The sequence below is a fragment of the Centroberyx gerrardi genome, chromosome 8 (genome assembly GCF_048128805.1).
Source record: "Centroberyx gerrardi isolate f3 chromosome 8, fCenGer3.hap1.cur.20231027, whole genome shotgun sequence".
In the NCBI taxonomy this organism is placed as follows: domain Eukaryota; kingdom Metazoa; phylum Chordata; class Actinopteri; order Beryciformes; family Berycidae; genus Centroberyx; species Centroberyx gerrardi.
The window spans coordinates 18,014,481-18,033,198 of record NC_136004.1 but is presented as its reverse complement, the minus strand read 5'-3'; the positions used below and the strand labels follow the sequence as shown (position 1 = coordinate 18,033,198).

The 18,718-nt window shown below is 39.9% G+C and overlaps 1 protein-coding gene across 1 annotated transcript; it reads left to right on the top strand.

The window, feature by feature from the left end:
• The first annotated feature begins 642 nt into the window (after positions 1-642).
• Positions 643-18,036, top strand: tars1 (threonyl-tRNA synthetase 1). The gene is made up of 19 exons (XM_071920881.2): positions 643-791; positions 1,741-1,818; positions 2,777-2,967; positions 3,571-3,694; positions 5,369-5,493; positions 6,269-6,386; positions 6,503-6,567; positions 6,780-6,858; positions 7,112-7,258; positions 8,224-8,322; positions 10,251-10,417; positions 11,276-11,438; positions 13,294-13,431; positions 15,253-15,330; positions 15,413-15,513; positions 16,028-16,132; positions 16,388-16,460; positions 16,978-17,092; positions 17,323-18,036. Exons 1-19 carry the CDS (start codon positions 732-734, stop codon positions 17,469-17,471), a joined length of 2,175 nt encoding a protein of 724 aa, XP_071776982.1. The 5' UTR covers positions 643-731; the 3' UTR covers positions 17,472-18,036.
• Positions 18,037-18,718: the final 682 nt, after the last annotated feature.

The window sequence follows — 18,718 nt, the reverse complement described above, 5'->3', positions numbered from 1 at the left end:
ACACACTAGGAGCAGTGGGCAGCCGCAGTACAGCGCCCGGGGATGTTGCACTGACAATTTTTCACAATTCATCCTTATAATCTTCAAATAATCCACAATGTCAAAGAGGCATGATGACTTGGATGATGTTCAAAAGATGGTGTCAGGTGATATATGACCTGTGGCAATTACTGTGATTATTTGTTGAAAAAATTAAAACAAAACATTATCAGTAATATTAACTTCAATGATTGGAAATGTTGTGTTGAAAAGCTCCACCAACCACTGTGTGGTCATAAAATAAGATGAAACTTTATTAATCCACGTGGGGAATAAACTCAAATTAACATTTAATGATTGTTTCAATGATTTCTGTTTGGGTCATTCACTGCACTGCAAAGTAGCCTAATAGCGAACATTATTGGGTCACATATCACAATGACCTTATTCCAATGTATTAACCTGTTTATTAACTTATGGGGTGGTATTGTAAGTACATAATAATACTCTGTGAGTACTCAATGAAAATGTCTTTAATACATACTACTGACTTTCAAAACAGTTTAATAGAATGAGAAGAGGCCATTCAAACATCTGTCTCGCGAGGCTCCACCCTCTACTACAGCAATGTTGCATCAGAATCGCAATATCCGGGAACGTCATCGACTCTGCACCTACACCCGGCTCTGGATTCACATTAACGAGATTCATTTAAAAGTTATCTCCACAGGCGGGGTAGCTTTCCACTTGTTATGGCTGAACAGACTGTGGTGGAGAAAATGAGCGAATTGCAAGTGGAAGACGGGAAAAAGGTGGTAAATCAGTCGGATGGCTGGCTGCATTTATGGTTTTAACTAGCTAGCATAGCTAGTAGTCAGCTTCATGCTGTCACTTAGCCACCAGCAAAGTGGTGCTATATCGAGCTAGCTTTTGTCAATGCCTCAGTTATCTAAATTAGCTAACGTAAACTGTGGCTTCATGTGTGTGTTATCCTGCAGATTACACATCTAAATTACTTATATGGCAGAATATGTCACATTCAGTTTCAACAAGCCCTGCTGGATAGCTGGGTTTGGCTGTTTTAATGGCTCACGTTCCGTTCTCATCTGAGGAGAGAACTTCACGCCAAACTCCATTCAAAAGTCTGTCAATTTAAAGTTGCCTTGTTTATCGGCAAATTCTACACACATCGTAGAACGAGACTTGAGACCTTTTACGAAGCAATAGGATCCACTTTTCAATTCGGCATACATCTGATTCACCAAGCGGCACTTATTTCATTAAGGTTTCAACTTTAAGAACTGGCTCACCTAGCAGTCCCTCAGTATTCTTCCTCTAAAATGCAACGTGGAGGGCGGCAGCGAGCAGTGGGAACCAATTATAAGTAGTGAATTTTCATCGAAATAAAGTGCTGCTTGGTGGATCACTTGTATGCCGAATTTACCAGAGGATCCTACCAACTTGTGAAAGGTCTCAAGTCATATTCTAACTATTATGTATAATTGCCACTAAGTAAAGCCATGTTAAATTGCCAGATTTTTGAAAGGACCTTAGGATGATCTTTTCTCTATACAAACATACTAGGCCTAGTTGTACAGAAGCTGTGATCCTTATGCCAAGCACTGTGTAAATGTGTGCTTGGCCATCCCCCTGTCTGGCTGTAAACAGTGTGTGTATTTGTATCTGAGCCAGTGCTGTCAGACTAGTCTTTTATCCATTATGAGAAAAGTTTACTAACCTGATGCTGTGCCTTTGGGATAGGGGGGACCCGAAAGTGGTAAAGAGGGAGGAAAGAAGAAGGCCAAAGGTGCTGCAGGAGACTCCGGTGGCAAGACTGAGGTGAGTGGCTAAATTTGTCAGAAGGTATGCGGATGCTATACAGTTCATGTTAATCTCATATTCTACAAGAGCTTTAGTCAAACTGGGCCCTCTGCCCATGCATTGAAGCAGTCTCCCACATGTTCTTAGGTTGTTTGTCATAATGGCCAGACACTTGTACACAGCCAAGCAGTGTGTAGGACTGTGTAAAGAATACACCAAATATTGTTGATGTGTTTTCTATCAGACTGGGGGATCTATTTGTGGTCTGGCTGTTGTGGTGAACTGCCACAAATACATTTGAGAAACACTGGATAAGTGTCCATGGTACTTTAATGCAAGTGCAAACCCAAACAAGTTCATACACATGCCTCTTAAATTGACTGTAAAAGGAAAACTCCACCCTTGAATACTTGAATACTGTTAAAATTCAGATGCTGGTGAAATACCTTGCATTTCTGGGCCCATTTTGTTGTTTGGTGGTGTATTTTTCTTGTTTCCATGGATAACTGGCCAAATTTTGACAATATGATGTCACATCCAGATATGTCCATCACAACTACAATGGAGTTTGATAGCAGAAGTTTTTTTCAGCTATCTAAAGCCTCAACCGTAAACGCTGACACCAAAGTTTTGGTGTCAGCCCCTCAGAACCAAAGAGCAAGGGCTTCTTTCTAGACTCACCAGTTTGCACCGATGTGCAACAGTCACACAGCGAAGTAGACAAAGAAGGGTGAGGAAACATGGGTACATCAACAAATAATTTACAACACTTCATCACAAAATAACTCCTGGAATTCACTGAACATCACAAATTGACATCTTATAGTCTCAGTGGGTAGATTTTTCCTTGAAGAGGTACATGAGCTAGGTCACTTGGGAAATATTTGTACAGCTTGGCACCTGTAGAAATAACACATGATGACTGCATTATCAGCTGCCCTCCATCTACTCACACCTATCTCTTGTTGCTTTCCAGCTGTCCCCGCCACCTCAGTACATTGATGAGCGCCTTGCTTTGTACGCAAAGCTCAAGGCTGAGCATGATGCCCTGATGGCTGAGAGGGCAGAGAAGGATAGCAGAGCCATCAAGGTGACACTGCCTGATGGGAAGGTGGTGGAGGCTGAGTCCTGGAAGACCACCCCATACCAGGTGGCCTGCGGAATCAGGTCAGTGTGGCGAGGGGACCGATACTGATGTCAGACCAGCTGTACTTTTATGTCCCGAATGCCATTGGTTGAATGTGGCGCTTCGCTTTCGTGTAGCAGAAAATAGAAAACCTCAAGGGTGCTCCAGGAATTTCATCTCCAGAGATTTTCTGTCTGCAGTTCATAAACAGACCCCAGAGCTTATGATTTTGGAGCGAACCTGCTTCATTTCTTCTTTTTTTTCATGACACAGCTATAAAAAAGGTTGCCGTGTGACACAATATATAACAGCAAGGGACTCTATTCTTCTTAGGTATTGCATATAGGACTGTCCTACCAACACACACCTTGTGAGACCAGCCAAACGTTACACTTAGGACTGATGACATTATTATCACATGATCAGTACCAGTGAATATGACAGAAAATGTACATTTTATATACTTCTAGAGCGAAATCTCTCATCTAAGCTGGATGGTGTCACAGATGTGGGTATATTTGTGGTTATATTTGGGCATTTTTGACTAAAGTAGTCCTTTTTAAAGTGGTATACTGTCAAAATATGGTATACTTTGCTGGGCTGACATTCATTTCATTTTGAATGTTTCATTTTTTCCTGTCCAGTCAAGGTCTTGCCGACAACACAGTGATTGCTAAAGTGAACAACGGTGTGTGGGACCTGGACAGGCCTCTGGAGGATGACTGCAGCCTACAGTTGCTCAAGTTTGATGATGAGGAGGCTCAAGCTGTAAGTGCACCTCAGCCCTGGTTCTGACACAATTCTTGGATTAGGATTTTTTTTTTTCTACATATGAAATAGTGCATTGCCATAATAGAAGAAATACCACACAAACACACAAATACATCATAATTGTAAACTGATAATGAAGTCACCTCAAACAATTTCTTAGGCTGGATGCACAGTTTGAGGTTTTTTGAGCACCACCTTTGTCACCCACTATACTTGCCAGCCAACTGTTTCCCACAGATTTCTAGCAAAACCATAAGAAGAAGAACCAGAAGAAGTTTGTTTGTTTTTATGCCTTCTGTTGAAAAATAATGAGTCAAGTTGGGTGTCATTGGCCTGATTGACCATTGTTGATAGGATGCACACAGAGCCTGATGCCATAAAAGGCAGAATCCACATCAAACTAATGTGGCCTTCAAGTCAAAGCATCTTTGGCGTACAGACTCCTGCAGCTATTGTCATTATTATGCTGCTTAATTGCAAGGAACAAATTGCTTTTCTGACACAGCGCTCACACCAAGCACTGTTTTCTCTGTCACCACAGTGGTGTTTTATGCATTGGTGAAAATTAACTGCCCATGTGTTGGATTTGTTGAGAAATATTGGAATCTGCTGATCCCCTTGAGTGTTATTATGCAGAATGCAGTAATACAATAAATCACTCTATGTTATTATGCAGAATACAGTAATAAAATAAATCAAAGTACAGATTACATTATGGCTTCAGATTTTCCACCATCAAACCTCTGTTCTGCCCGGAGATTCAAAATAACTTAGATCATTTTTCAGTGCTACATTTATTAAGTCCTATGACACACAGAGATCTTTGAAATTTGTTTTGGAACACTTAATTGGTGCTCGAGGCGGTCTTCACACATTTGGAAGATTTAGGGTGAAAATCTTAATGTGAGTTGTTCCTGAAGGCTTTCTCCGACTACAGTGGTTTTACAAAGTTGGCCAGGACAGTAACTGGTTCTTTATTGGTTCAAAATATCTTGCACAGTTTGTGTAACCTTATTTATATGTAGTAAGGGCAGGCGGATGACCCCGAGCATACAAGTTTAAGGCATGAGTGAGCGCTTTACAATCAATAATAAACCTCAGTGCTCTATGATACACACTCTCCAAGCCACAAAGACATTAAGACGAGGCGTGTGAATATTAAACATCGCCGTGATCAAGTACTGTCATAAAAGTGGCAGCGACCGGTCTCTTTTTAACCGCAAGACAATAACATGACTTGTTCCTAAAATAAAACCCCAATTTCAGCTTCATTTTCTTTACAAGGTGCTGAATATATGGCCTGAAGGAAAGGCATTCGTTGATTGATATTCCTAAGTACTTATAACATCTAGCAGTCTCAGTCACTTTGCTTTCCATGGTACCAATAGTTGGAAGATTTTGTAGCCTATTTAGCAGATTTTTAACATATTGTTTGTCTGTCAGGTAGACTGTGTACTGTTGAAAGTGGTTTGGAGGTTCTCAAAGGCTTTAACAAAGTCTACAGCACAACAGTAAATGATCGCAACATCAGCACAAATATGAGGATAAACAGTGTTACAAAAAAACAACTTGTTTTTCCACTGCACTGATGCCATCTTATTAAACACAATGGGTTTAGAATGACTACTGCTGTTTTGCTAATTAGGCAGTATTTCCTTGGGTATCCCTCAGGTGTACTGGCACTCCAGTGCCCACATCATGGGTGAAGCCATGGAGCGGGTGTACGGCGGCTGCCTCTGCTATGGTCCCCCCATCGAGAGCGGCTTCTACTACGACATGTTCCTCGATAACAATGAGTGAGTCACACAGGCATGGGTTTAATTTGTTTCTGCTTAATTAGTTGTCTTAATCAGCTCCCTTAATGTTGTTTTGGTGTGTACTTCAAGGCTTAGGAACTGTCAGTCTGGTTTGCTTCTTAAGACTGGTGGCAAACACAAAACAGGTGGATTGTAATGACACTAATGCTGTCAAGCTGGATTTTTCTGGGGTGTGGATATGAAATGACATCTATCTTGGCTGTTCGTCTGTCAACAGGATTGGACGTCTGAAATCAAATGTATTCAGTGCATAAAACTAGAGATTATTTTACTCGAGCTTTGAAAGCATGTTCAGACACCCTCACCAAGTCGGAGCACTTCTTCCTCATAAACAACTTTCTCATTTGACCTTTCCCTCAAGCAGATGCATTTCTCTCTGCTCCAGCCTGCAGGAGAGTGTGAGGAGTGCTGTCTAATTAATTCCACAACCTCCTTATTGAAGTCATTTTATGCTAATGGTATTCTTGGAGACTGTTTTTGCAAGGTCATTTTGACATTGCACAAGCCCTAAAGCCTAGGCCTGTGAGTATTTGCCCACACTTGGTAGAGGTTATCGGTTTCTGGCAGTCACAGAATTGCGCTGTTCAACACAAGGTCTGCTCACATGGCAAAATGTCTGGCCACATGGAAACTGTGCCGCACTAGATTTAGAGTTGGAAACACTTTGCATACTAATATAGACGACAGAGTAAGTAACAAAGTCATTGTTTGATGTGCTGTTGCTCTTGTGTTTATCTCCCATTGTTTTGGCCAGAGGTGTATCGAGCAATGACTTTCCAGGTCTGGAGAACTTGTGCAAGAAAATCATCAAGGAGAAGCAACCATTTGAGAGGCTGGAGATAAAGAAGGAGACTCTTCTGGAAATGTTCAAGGTGTCTGCAAACACACATCCAAACACACGCACACAAAAGCGAACTATGAGCAGCAATGCATAACATAGTCAGCATCAGGTACTTGCCATTTTAAAACCGCCTCTTCTCTTTGACAGTACAACAAGTTTAAGTGCCGCATTCTGAACGAGAAAGTCACCACTCCCACTACCACAGTTTACAGGTGAGTGTATGGCCTGTGGATTTAATATTTTGTATCTTTAAACATAGACTGTGTTTTAGGTTGGTGTTTCTATTGTTTTGTTAACTGTCTGTTTATTTCAGTATATCATTTGATGCTTCCCCAATGCTTTTAAGCACAGCTCATAATCCTATTCAACATTTTCTTAAAATATTCAAGTGTGATATAGTTGATAAACATGCTGTATATTCTAGGTGTGGCCCCTTAATTGACTTGTGCCGAGGGCCCCATGTGAGACACACTGGGAAGATCAAGGCCATGAAGATCCATAAGGTGAACTTTGTGTTTCAGTTGTGCATCACTGTTTATGTACAGAGAAGATGTGTTGTTATATGCGGATGTGGTTGTTATTTGTGCATTGCTAGGATTCTCAGTAGTCTGTGCCCTGAATGCCTGACAGAAAGTGCATTCGACTCAATTTCTAGAGCAAAGATACCTTATGCTTTATTCTCAAGGGAAAAGAGAGACCCAAAAGAAAAAGTTATCAAAGCTAACTTGTCCCTTCAACATATCTGTGGTGTGCTAGAACTCGTCCACATACTGGGAGGGAAAGGCCGACATGGAAACCCTGCAGAGAATTTATGGAATCTCCTTCCCTGACCCCAAAATGCTCAAAGAGTGGGAGAAGTTCCAGGAGGAAGCCAAGAACCGAGATCACCGCAAACTGGGCCGGGTATGGACTGAAATATGAGGAGGCTGTCAATTAGCTAAAGATTTAATATCATTGGTTATTTTAAAATAGTCTCATGTAGGCTTTATCCTTCCAAAGGCAGTTTAGTTAGTGCAATGAGTGTTTGTGTGAAGTTTGTGATGACATGATATGACTGCAATGTTAAAATCTAAATGCAAAAATCGAACCAAAAGACAGTTTTGTCTGTCCTAAAGCTAGAAATAAGAGAGCCCATACTGTTTTCTAGTGTTATGAAGGGACACCACCTCCACTGGCAATAGATTGAAAAGCAATTTTCTGGACAGTGTGAAAATATAATACCAATATAGTTAACATTTTCTGGTGAAGAACCATTAGTCCTACTGTGGAAAAAAAGCTCTCTTTATGTTTAAAAGCTGAAATATTCTGAGTCTTCAAACTTAGCCACTTCAGAAAGTATCCCTTGTTGACATCACTGATTGGTGACTTGGTTCTTAAGATTTTAGGGAGTTGTTCATGTTCACAAATATTAATGGAGTGGTCTCAAGATCTGGGGAAAAAAAAAAAAAAAAAATCCCTAAAGTGGCATGATACATTTTTACCCATTTTTAGCTTTTCAACTGTGAGTGATGGCAAAATGAACCCACTGCAGAAAATATTCTGGCACTAGATGTGCTTCAGCATCTAAATTATAATTTAGAGGTTTGAGCTGTGTCTATCTTTAAGGCCGTCCCAAAGGTGATAAAGTAATCTCTGAGGTAATTGTTGACAGGGAATTACCAGGTCAGGATGTGTGTGGTGTTGCGGATGTGGATATGTGAAGCTATGACTAAAACAATGAGCAGGAGACTCGATATTAAGTCAGACAAATGCTAGTTATGTTAAATTGGTCATCTATTGTAGCGTGCGACAGCCATGCACCACTGTTGGCCTGAGTGTTGCACTCTCATTTTCCTTCAAACACTAACAAATCTCTTTTTCATCTCTAGGAGCAGGACCTGTTCTTCTTCCATGACCTGAGTCCAGGCAGCTGCTTCTTCCTGCCTAAGGGAGCCTTCATCTACAACACCCTGGTGCAGTTCATCAGAGTGAGTCAGAGCTGTGAAAGCCATAATGGATAAATGCTGTATGATCTTACTGTAAACTTTGACACGCAGAAAGAGACGGAGAGTGCGAGGCAGACAGATTAAATTTGCAAGGAGACCTGCGGAGAGCGGAAGAACAGGCTTGTACAAGAACCACTTGTCAGCCTGTGGCATAATGATGCCTTCATATATTCATGAGATGTATGTTAAGCACTGCTATTTAGAATCATTATATGCATAATCTTTTAGTCAAGGGAGGAGGAAGAGCTTATGTGTTGCTGACACAGCGTTACCGATGTTACAAAACATCAGTGGTCTCACAGGTGTGAAATAGGCAGCCAAGTAACATGATTTTAAATTGGAAAAAGCATGTTTTCCTCTTGATGTATCGGAGAAACAAGGGGCTGCGTGTATAAAACTTTTATAGTTTATAGACTTGAAACACTCACACACAAAACACGCCTATCCAAATGCTGATGTAGGTGCTGGACAGATGAAAGAACATTGAAATAACAAAAGTAGAGTCCGCATATAAGTATAAACTCCCTGAGCTTATATAGTGTATTTTACTGTAGTATATTTATGATTATAGGTAATTAAAGTATCATCATAAAGGGAGCTTATAGTGTGTGGACTCTACTTTTGTTATTTCGATACTTAAAGTTGAAACCTTGCATACTCACATTTATTGTCAAATTCATAAAACCCACACCACCAGTATGCATGTATCTTGTTATAAAACACAAACAGTGAATTTGTGTGCATATAAAATTTAATATCCACACCCTGTCAGCTCCAGCCATAAGCCATAAGCCAATAAAGCCATGGTTGTTGAAACACCTAATATTTGCCTATTAAACATTTAATTTCTCAGTTTTGGCTTGAAAATACAAAGAGCACATAGCACTAGACTTAAATAACCACAGCTTTTCCCAATGTGAAGTTCATCTTTGCAGACAAAGTTGACTATTAATCCAGAAAGAAGTGGATATTATTTCGAGGCATTTATTTGGAATTAGAAATGAAATGAAATTTGTAAAACAGAAGTGATGGAGACAGTAATAAAAGAAAGTTCTGAAGTCCCCGTATCATTATTAAGAGCCAGAAAATCAATATGATCTCAAAAATTGGCAAAGTTTTCCAACAGTGCAGCCACTGTGCAATACACATCACTAATTGTGAACATTATCCACCACATTGAAAGTAATTTCAGCATTGTCACAAATTGTCTACCGAAATAGATGAGTCATAATTATATTATTTCTGATGGTTCTGAAGAGAGTTGAGTAATGAGATGTCTGAAGCAAATGACAGCGCTGCATGTAGAAGCATCAGAACGACTATCACATAACATCCCAAATGTAGCGTATGTGACTGTCAGAGTTTATAAGACAGCTGATCAGGCATAGAATAATCATTATTCTATTCAATTTAATCCTTACTGGCTGCTTTCTACTTTGAATTTAAAAACTGATAACAAACATCGGAAAAAGGTCAGCCCATGGTGCACTGAAGCAATATAAATATGATTACAAAAACTATATTTGAAGTGAAAAGGTTGAAAAAATTGTCTACATTTTCTTAATTAGCTAACTTTATCTTTCAGTTTACTCAAAATCCCCTTCATAAAATGTGTACGCATGGCATTGAGTGTGCAGCAGTATACTCAAGGCTAGTTTGCATGGAGAGATACAGTATGTATGCATTGTTTTTGTACACATGCACCATTTATTAATGACCCCCCCATTTATTAGAGACCCCAGGTCTTGACAGATAATATGGTCTAACCAATCTTTTGTAGTTGTGCTATGTAGACAACATTATGAAGCTGAGCTGCCAGTAGCTCAGAAGTGTTAATGGTGAAATCAAAGCCTCATGAAGGTCTCCCTCTTGGTGAGAAAACATCATTTTATGTTCTCCACCACTGACAGAGTGAGTACAAGAAGAGGGGTTTCCAGGAGGTTGTCACGCCCAACATCTTCAACAGCAAGCTGTGGCAGACCTCCGGCCACTGGCAGCACTACAGCGAGAACATGTTCTCCTTCGAGGCGGAGAAGGAGACCTTTGCCCTCAAACCCATGAACTGCCCTGGACACTGGTAAACGCCTGCTTTTACACACATTCACCTGCAGAGCTAGTTAGAGTTGCTCTCACAATGTGGCTCTAACTCAGCAAGGCATTAGGAAAAAGTGATTAGAGTGTGAAGAAAACACACACCCGCTGTTGAGTCTGGATTTCAAGTCTTGCACTGGTGGGAAATAGATATTTTTAGATTGATGTTTCAATCTGTAATCAGGGAAAACCACTATCTGTTTGAGGCAGTGCTGTTGGGTTCACCAGCAATAAATGAGTTTATATCACACAGGAAAGATATAGCCACATAAGTTGAAATGAGCTTAAAGTGGTGTTGTCACAATACCAGAATTTCTGCTTAATGTTAAGTTTAATATGTAAAAACCATCAAGCAATGTTTTACCACATGTGAACATCTTTATAGCAACCCTTGCACACAGGTTTTGATATTGGTAGGGAGTCTGTCTTCATCTGCTCTATAAGTGAAATAGTTCCATATTTAGCTCCTAGCACCAGTTTTGTCAGACAGTCCTCCACGTCTTGAACTGAACTGGTTGACACTTGCCATGTTTTCAGCTTTTTGACTGAATTTTGCGCTGACTGCTGCAGTCCACTGTCAAGAGCCAGACTACAGATCTAATACAGTCCTCATTCTTCCTTTAACCCTGTATACACCCTCTGGAGGTGACATGGAAATGGAATTTTTTGCTTGCAGAACACATTCAGTGAAAGTGTTGAGTGTTCATAAAATTTAATTTTTTCTTGAATTCAGTCTTTCACAGTGGTATTGAAGCAGTATGGGAATTTCAGTTATTGTGACAACACTAGTTGAAAGTTATCAGTGGTTTTGACTGTGTTTGTTACTCCGTCCCTTGGCCACCAGCCTGATGTTTGATCACCGGCCGCGCTCCTGGAGAGAGTTGCCCCTTCGCTTGGCCGACTTTGGCGTCCTGCACAGGAACGAGCTGTCAGGAGCCCTGACTGGCCTCACCCGCGTTCGCCGCTTCCAGCAGGACGACGCTCATATCTTCTGCTCCATGGACCAGGTGAGGCCCGCGGTCCAGCGTTCTCATTGGCCAGCCAAGCTCACACATCCAGCACACATACATCTGTTTTGCAGCAGTGCGAGTCAGACAATAGCGTTTCAGTTGCCTGATGAGTTGAAAACCCTAAGACATGTTTTTTATATTGCTGCCAAATTTTCCTGGCAGTAACTTTGATAAATGTCTTCTGCTTCAGTCTTATTCACATTAATAATAATAATGGTGATGCATTTTATTGATAATGCAGTTGACATTGAAAGCAAATCTCAAAGTGCTACAAGAAAAAGACATTTAAAAGCTAGTAAAACACAACGTGAAGGGGAAAAAAAGCAAAACAAGGGTAAGCTATTACGCAGTTCACAAAAAATGGCTTTCTGAAGAGAGAGGTTTTTAGGCCTATTTTCGGAACCATTTATTTAATGATTGCAGGTAATGATGTCAGTGAATGGTCTGTCACATTCTCCAGTATGGACTCCACTAACTGCTGTAGGCTGTGCACTGATGTAGCAACTTGCATGTTTAATTATTTCACCAAACAAGAGCACTGCTAATATTGACACACAGAAATTTAATTTTGTGAGGGCCAGAAGTACAGTGTCAAACTTTCGTAATTAGTTTGTTCAAGTGTAGCAACACAGCAACTTGCAGTCCAGAGCCCAGTTTTTCTTTTCCCTATATCAGTAATGGCAGCGATCAAATGGTGAAATAACATTTTAATTAGCAGCTCTTTTAGCCTCTGCATCACATAATATTGTTCAAAGTGTAAACAAGTTTGGCAAGTTCGAACAGTGACAGCGTTGATGCAATAGTTTACGAAAATTGCATGCACAGAGTGTATAATACATTTAATAGTCAACAACAGCCAAACGCACTATAAGCAGAAAACTGTTTGATCAACCATCAATCTGGCATGATGTACCCTTATGGCTGCATGATCATGGCAAAAATGATAATCCCCATTATTTTGCTAAATACTGTGATCGTGATAACTGTTCACCATCATTTGTCTCTGTGTGAGGAAACAAAATTATTGTATTGCACTTTTGCAATGCTAACCCTAACCATGTATTTGTACCGTGTATTGTTTTCACTCTGTCTTACTCTTATTGTGGTCCTAATTTACAAAATTCAAAGAATTACTACTTTATTGCTTGGGGTTGCAGCTACAACCCTAGGGCAAACTTTGCACAGCATCTGTACTTGTTTGTCGTCATCTGGTTTAAAACCAAAGTATCTTCAAATGACAGATGAGGATCCTCTTTAAGGAACTAAAACAACACTTTCACGTTCAGACTCGGGAAGAAAGATCTTCCTCTCTAACGTTGGGCCGAACCTTTGTTTTCCACTTTGCTCATTGCTACATTTGTCCAAAGATGGTGTTTTGTAAGGTTTCTCTCTTTCTTTCCCACGGACTTACCTGTCCAAAGCTTGTGATTAATCTTGTGTAATGGAAGCACTTGATATACGGCAGTGGGACTTTCAGGGGAATTGAAACTATAAAAACTATAAAAAACACTTCATTATCACCAAATCACACAATTACCAATCGTGGAAACATAAAACTGCGATATACTATTATCTATGATTAATTGTGCAGCTCTTGGTACACTACATAGATTGTTTTTTATTTTTGCTCTACCAGAGCTTCACTTAGTTTATCCTCAAGGCGATAGTGAACATGTTTAACTATTGTCATATCGTTTCATTCTTTATTTATATTAGAACAAACACAATGATAAAATGTGCCTTGATTTTTAAGTAAGAAAAAATAAAGCATTAGAAGAGAAAGTAAAGTTGCAGCCTTCTACAGATGGACCATACAAACGTAATTCTGTTTTGTTGTTGTCTTTGACTCCAGATTGAGGAGGAGATCAAAGGCTGCCTGGACTTCCTGCGGACTGTGTACAACGTGTTTGGCTTCACTTTCAAACTCAACCTCTCCACACGACCGGAGAAGTTCCTGGGAGACCCCGAGGTCTGGGACCAGGCAGAGAAGGTAATGAGATACTCGGCTTACCTCTCATTTCTCTCATGTAGCTCAACACAAGTCAGAAACCGGAGAATGAATGAAGACGTTAATCTGTGATGGTATCAGGATTGAAATTCTGAAGCCACTCGATGAATAAGAGACTGACTGCCTGATTTTGTCGACCCACCGGATGTTTGTTTTTATATAAATGAGCTTTATTCAGTTGTACTGCTATCATGTCTGAAGCAGAAAACGTACTCATATCTCCAGAGAATCCTCCTCACTGCTCTCACTGTTTCCCTTTGCTGTCGATCCAAATTCACTCTCCATGGACCAGCTCCAGATTTTACATCTTGATGACATCACAGGTTCAGGCCAGGTTCAGTTCTCTGGTGTCTGACTTTGGGAGAGAGTAGTTGATGTTCAAAACCAGTTCGGACAGTCCTTGAATATAGCAATCACACAAATTATTGAATTAAATTGAGTAATAATTAACCTGTCCTATATAGCAAGTATTTCCTGCCTGGCGGCAATGTGCAGCGCTTTCAGCATTAGATGGCACACAGTACACACCTCTATTGGGTCAACTAAAACTAAAACTGATCCTTAAAATGTATTAAATGACAGTTGTCAGGTTGTTTTGAGAATAGCACTAGTATATTAAGTACACATAAATTGTTTATTACTCTGGCAAACTTCTACTGGCAAGCCATGAATGGATGAACAAGTGAATAAACTACAGGTAACGTAGCGTGCATGGAGGTTTACAGCCAGTTGTGTTATTGTTCTGTCCTCAGTGTTACATTTTACTTTCATTTTCAAGCTTGTGTCATTTGTTATGGGATGACAAACATTACTGATGATAATGGAAGTTATTTTTAACATGGTATTTCACTTAACAATCTACCCAGCGGCAACAGGAACTATTTAAATATTAAACACTTTATTGTTTGTGCTGATGGGAGGGAAGAAAGGAGATGATTGAAAGACTATGGAGATGTAGAAATCCCTGGCTGTATGTTAGAGCTGAACAATTAATCAGAAAAAAAATCGAAATCGCAATATGAACGTCTGCAATTTCTAAATTTTTCTTAAGAGAGGGGGGCGTCCGAAATGGATTTCTAAACAAGGTGTTTTAGAGTTATAGGTAATCTTTGGTCCATGAATCAAGTTCAATACTGGTGAAAACATTTCATCATACTAACACTCAGTAAATCCTGCACACTGACATCTATTTTTTTTTAACAAAATCACTTTAAAGTTCTAAAAAAGATTATGACAAGAAAAACTTGATATGAATCACAGTTTAAATCGCAACTGCAATATTCTGTCAAATAATCGCAACTAGATTTTTTGTCAATATCTTTCAGCCCAGGCCTACTGCATGTTTAATGTCAGTGTGCCTCTGAGTGTTTCCATAGCATGGATACTGTAATCAACAAAGTTAGTCACAGTTCTCAAAGTAGGTATAATATCTGAATATGATCAGACTGTATGGACTTATAAAAAAGGGGAACTAAATAAAAGTTGTTGTCCTACCCCTAGGAACTAATTTAGGAAACATTCCATAAATTCAACACTAAATGATTGTGATTAATGTTTGTAGGCACAAAAGACTTATAAACTCGGTGTAGTCACTGGCACTCACTGCGTGTTTCCCCCGCCCCTATTAACTCCAGTAATCAAGTAACCATAAAAGATTATTGAGACGTTATATTTCTCACTTCAGTGATTCGTTCCAGATGAATAAAATGGCATAAAACCGATATTAAAGTCTAAATATACAACTTTGCCTAATGTCCGCCATTGATATTCTAACAAAGCAACAATTGTTTGTTATTTTGACAGCAACTGGAGAACAGCTTGAATGAGTTTGGGGAGAAATGGGTTCTCAACCCAGGTGATGGAGCTTTCTATGGACCAAAGGTGAGCAGTACGCTGAAGTGATGATTCACTTGGACTGTGGAGCAGCAGGAGGATCGGTCTCATTTGTGTTCTCTCTCTACAGATCGACATTGAGATCAAAGATGCCATTGGTCGATACCATCAGTGTGCCACAATTCAGCTTGACTTCCAGCTGCCAATCCGCTTCAATCTCACCTTTGTTAGGTAACTCATCTGCTTCTTTTTTATTCACAGCCAGGCAAAATGACATTAAAATAATAGAATAATATATTTATTTTTTGTCCACACTCACGGAAATGCACCTTTTGGCTTCACAGTGGTAGAAAGAAAAACACTGCAATTTGCAGAGAAGAATTGGTCGAGATTAATGTCATGTGGGATAAAAGTAAAAACACAAAATGTAAAAATGTGCTGATGCCATAGGGGGAAAAAAGGATTGCCTCGAATGATACTGTGTGAAGTTTATTCATGGAGAAGTACTAACCCTTTTGTTGCTGCTCCAGTGGCCGTAGAGGTAGATGTTTAATGTTGCTGTAAGGCATTTGTCTTACGGTATTTACTGAACTTCAACTCATCACTGCTGTTTTAGCCGTCTACCTTGTGGCTGGAATGATGAGGACTTAATAACTTCTTCAGAGGACTGCTGTTGTTTTCCCTTTCTCATTTGAGTCATGGTTGTTGTTGACGCTGTTGTTGTCCCCCTCCACTGACTGTGTAGCCATGACGGTGACGACAAGAAGAGACCGGTGATCATCCACAGAGCCATCCTGGGATCAGTAGAGAGGATGATCGCTATCCTGACTGAAAGCTACGGGGGCAAATGGTTTGTAGCAACCAATGCATTTAAAAAGCAGATTTGTTAAAGAGGAGGAGTAATTGGTTGGTTAATATGCGTGCTCTAATACCTTGAGACGTCGTTTGATTGCACTTGCTTCAAAACACTGATTATAATCTCCAAATTTAAGCAGCAGAAATGGAAGGACCTGGGCTATGTGGGGGTGTAAATGTCTGTGCAGATAGAGCCTCGCTTGCTCCAGTGCCAAGCAACTGAATTCAAATGTGGTCTGTTCCTCTCCAGGCCTCTGTGGCTCTCCCCTCGTCAAGTGATGGTTGTACCTGTGGGACCGACCTGCGAGGAGTATGCCCAGAAGGTATACACCCACCACAACATCTGAAGTCCATATATATATCTGTATAAAATACTGTCACTGCTGCTAAAATCAGAGTTTTTACACGTCTAGAAAGTCTGAAAATGTATTGAAAATGTATATACTTGATGATTTCCCGTCTTTTGACAGTTTGGTCATTGCGCAAAAAGCCCTAAAACTGTGGGAAAATAAACAGTTGCTCAGCCCTGATGCACATGTGACTGCACATTTGATGTAGTTGTAGACCTGCTGTAATTTCACATACTGTGATATTGTGGATGTGAAAAATAATCTTCAGCTAAAGAGTGGTGGAGACTAGTTGACAGTCATATTGCCAAGACACTATCAGCAAACATCATGGTAATCACCAGCCAAAATTTCCAAATCTGATCTGGAAAAAGTATGGAATATTGAAATGTAAGATTTGTAGGAACCCTGTAGAATGATTTATGGTGCGTAGTATATTGTTTTAAGAAATACTGGCATGGAATTAACTGTTTTGTCTCTGTTAATGTGGCAGGTCCAGCAGGAATTCCACAACAACGGGTTCATGACTGATGTGGATCTGGATCCTGGCTGCACTCTCAACAAAAAGATCAGGAATGCACAGTTGGCCCAGTACAACTTCATCCTGGGTCAGTGGCGAACACAATCTTGTACTCTCTCTCTCTTTCTGTCTGTCTGTCTGTCTCTCTCTCTCTCTTTCTGTCTGTCTGTCTGTCTCTCTCTCTTTGTCTCTCTCTCTCTTTCTGTCTCTCTCTCTCTCTCTGTGTTTGTCTGTCTGTGTCTCCTCCCTCCCAAGTCTCTAGATATTAATTCCTTCTCGCATCTTCTTTTTTTTTTTTTTTCTTTTGCTGGGGAGAAGTGGTGGGAGAGAAGGAGAAGACGAGCGACACGGTGAATGTGCGAACCCGGGACAACAAAGTCCACGGCGAGCGCAGCGTGAAGGAGTGCATCGAGCGCCTGCAGCAGCTCAAGTCTTCCAGGAGTCGGAACGCCGAAGAGGAATTCTGAGCCTTCCCAAACTCACTGCCATCACCTCATCGTTTGATCAATAGCAGCTAGTATCAGGGCCACTTGGTTGAAAAAGGTTTATGGTGAGGGATGAAACTACTTCCACATTGTTGCCTAATCTCTGCTTTTTCCCCCAGAAATCAGATTTTCCAGATTAGACAGTTATGAACAAATTCAGTCTTTTTTCTAGTGTCTTCCGTTGCCCCGATACTATTATCAGTATAGGATTTCTCTTGTCAAGTCACTTGTATCATTGGGTGCCATACCCTCCATGGAATTTACTGTAATCGCCCTTTTCCATACTGCTTATGGTGAAATACAACTTAATACTACTCTTATGTGATTTGGTCTTTGAGTAGCCTTACAGAACGCCTCTGTATAATTAAATGAATTGTACCATATGACTTAATTCTTCTCGTAATCGTTTCCGTAAGTCAGGAACAGGATCATAACAGAAGGGAATGGTTTGTAACGTCGACTCGATGACTATTTGTATCAGTCTGTCATCTCTCTTCAGGGAATTGTACATGAGTTACAATTTTGTTATTAAACAATCTATTCTTGATGGGTGTGTGCACGCTTTTTATCAGGTAAGACAAGATAAGATTAAACTTTAGTGATCCCCCATGGGGAAATTGGGTCGTTGCAGCAGCGCAAGTAATGGGAGAAATGGTTTGTAAGTATTAAAAATAGAATATAAAATAAACAATTAAAGCAATAAATAGAATATAGACAACTGTGGACTTATATAAACATGCAGGTGACAATTTCAATGCATTAAGTAGACTGTATGGATGGGAAGTATGGGAAAGAGTATGCATTACTTGCATATATGGATTTACTTACAATTGTTATTTGCAGATGTTACTAACAGCAAGGTTCCCACACTCATGGAAAACCTGGAAAAGTCATGGAAGATATGAAAAAGTTGTGAAAAATGATAAAAGGAAGTTTTGAAAAAGTCCTGAAATTGTATTTTTGAAGTTAATGATTTTGTTTTTCTTGAATACTGTCAAATGTCACAAAAAGCTGTGGCTGGCTCTGAAACAGTCTAGAGCTCCCTGTTGTTGATTGCTGATTGCTGAAATAATAAATAATATAATATAATCATAGAATTTGAAGTGAAAAACAAACTAAAGCTTAAAGTAAGTGTAGTTGATGGTTGCCTTTTAATTCGGTCTCATTAAAAATTTGGTCATGGAGATTTGAAAAGGGGTCATGGAGAAGTCATGGAAGAGTTTCATCAG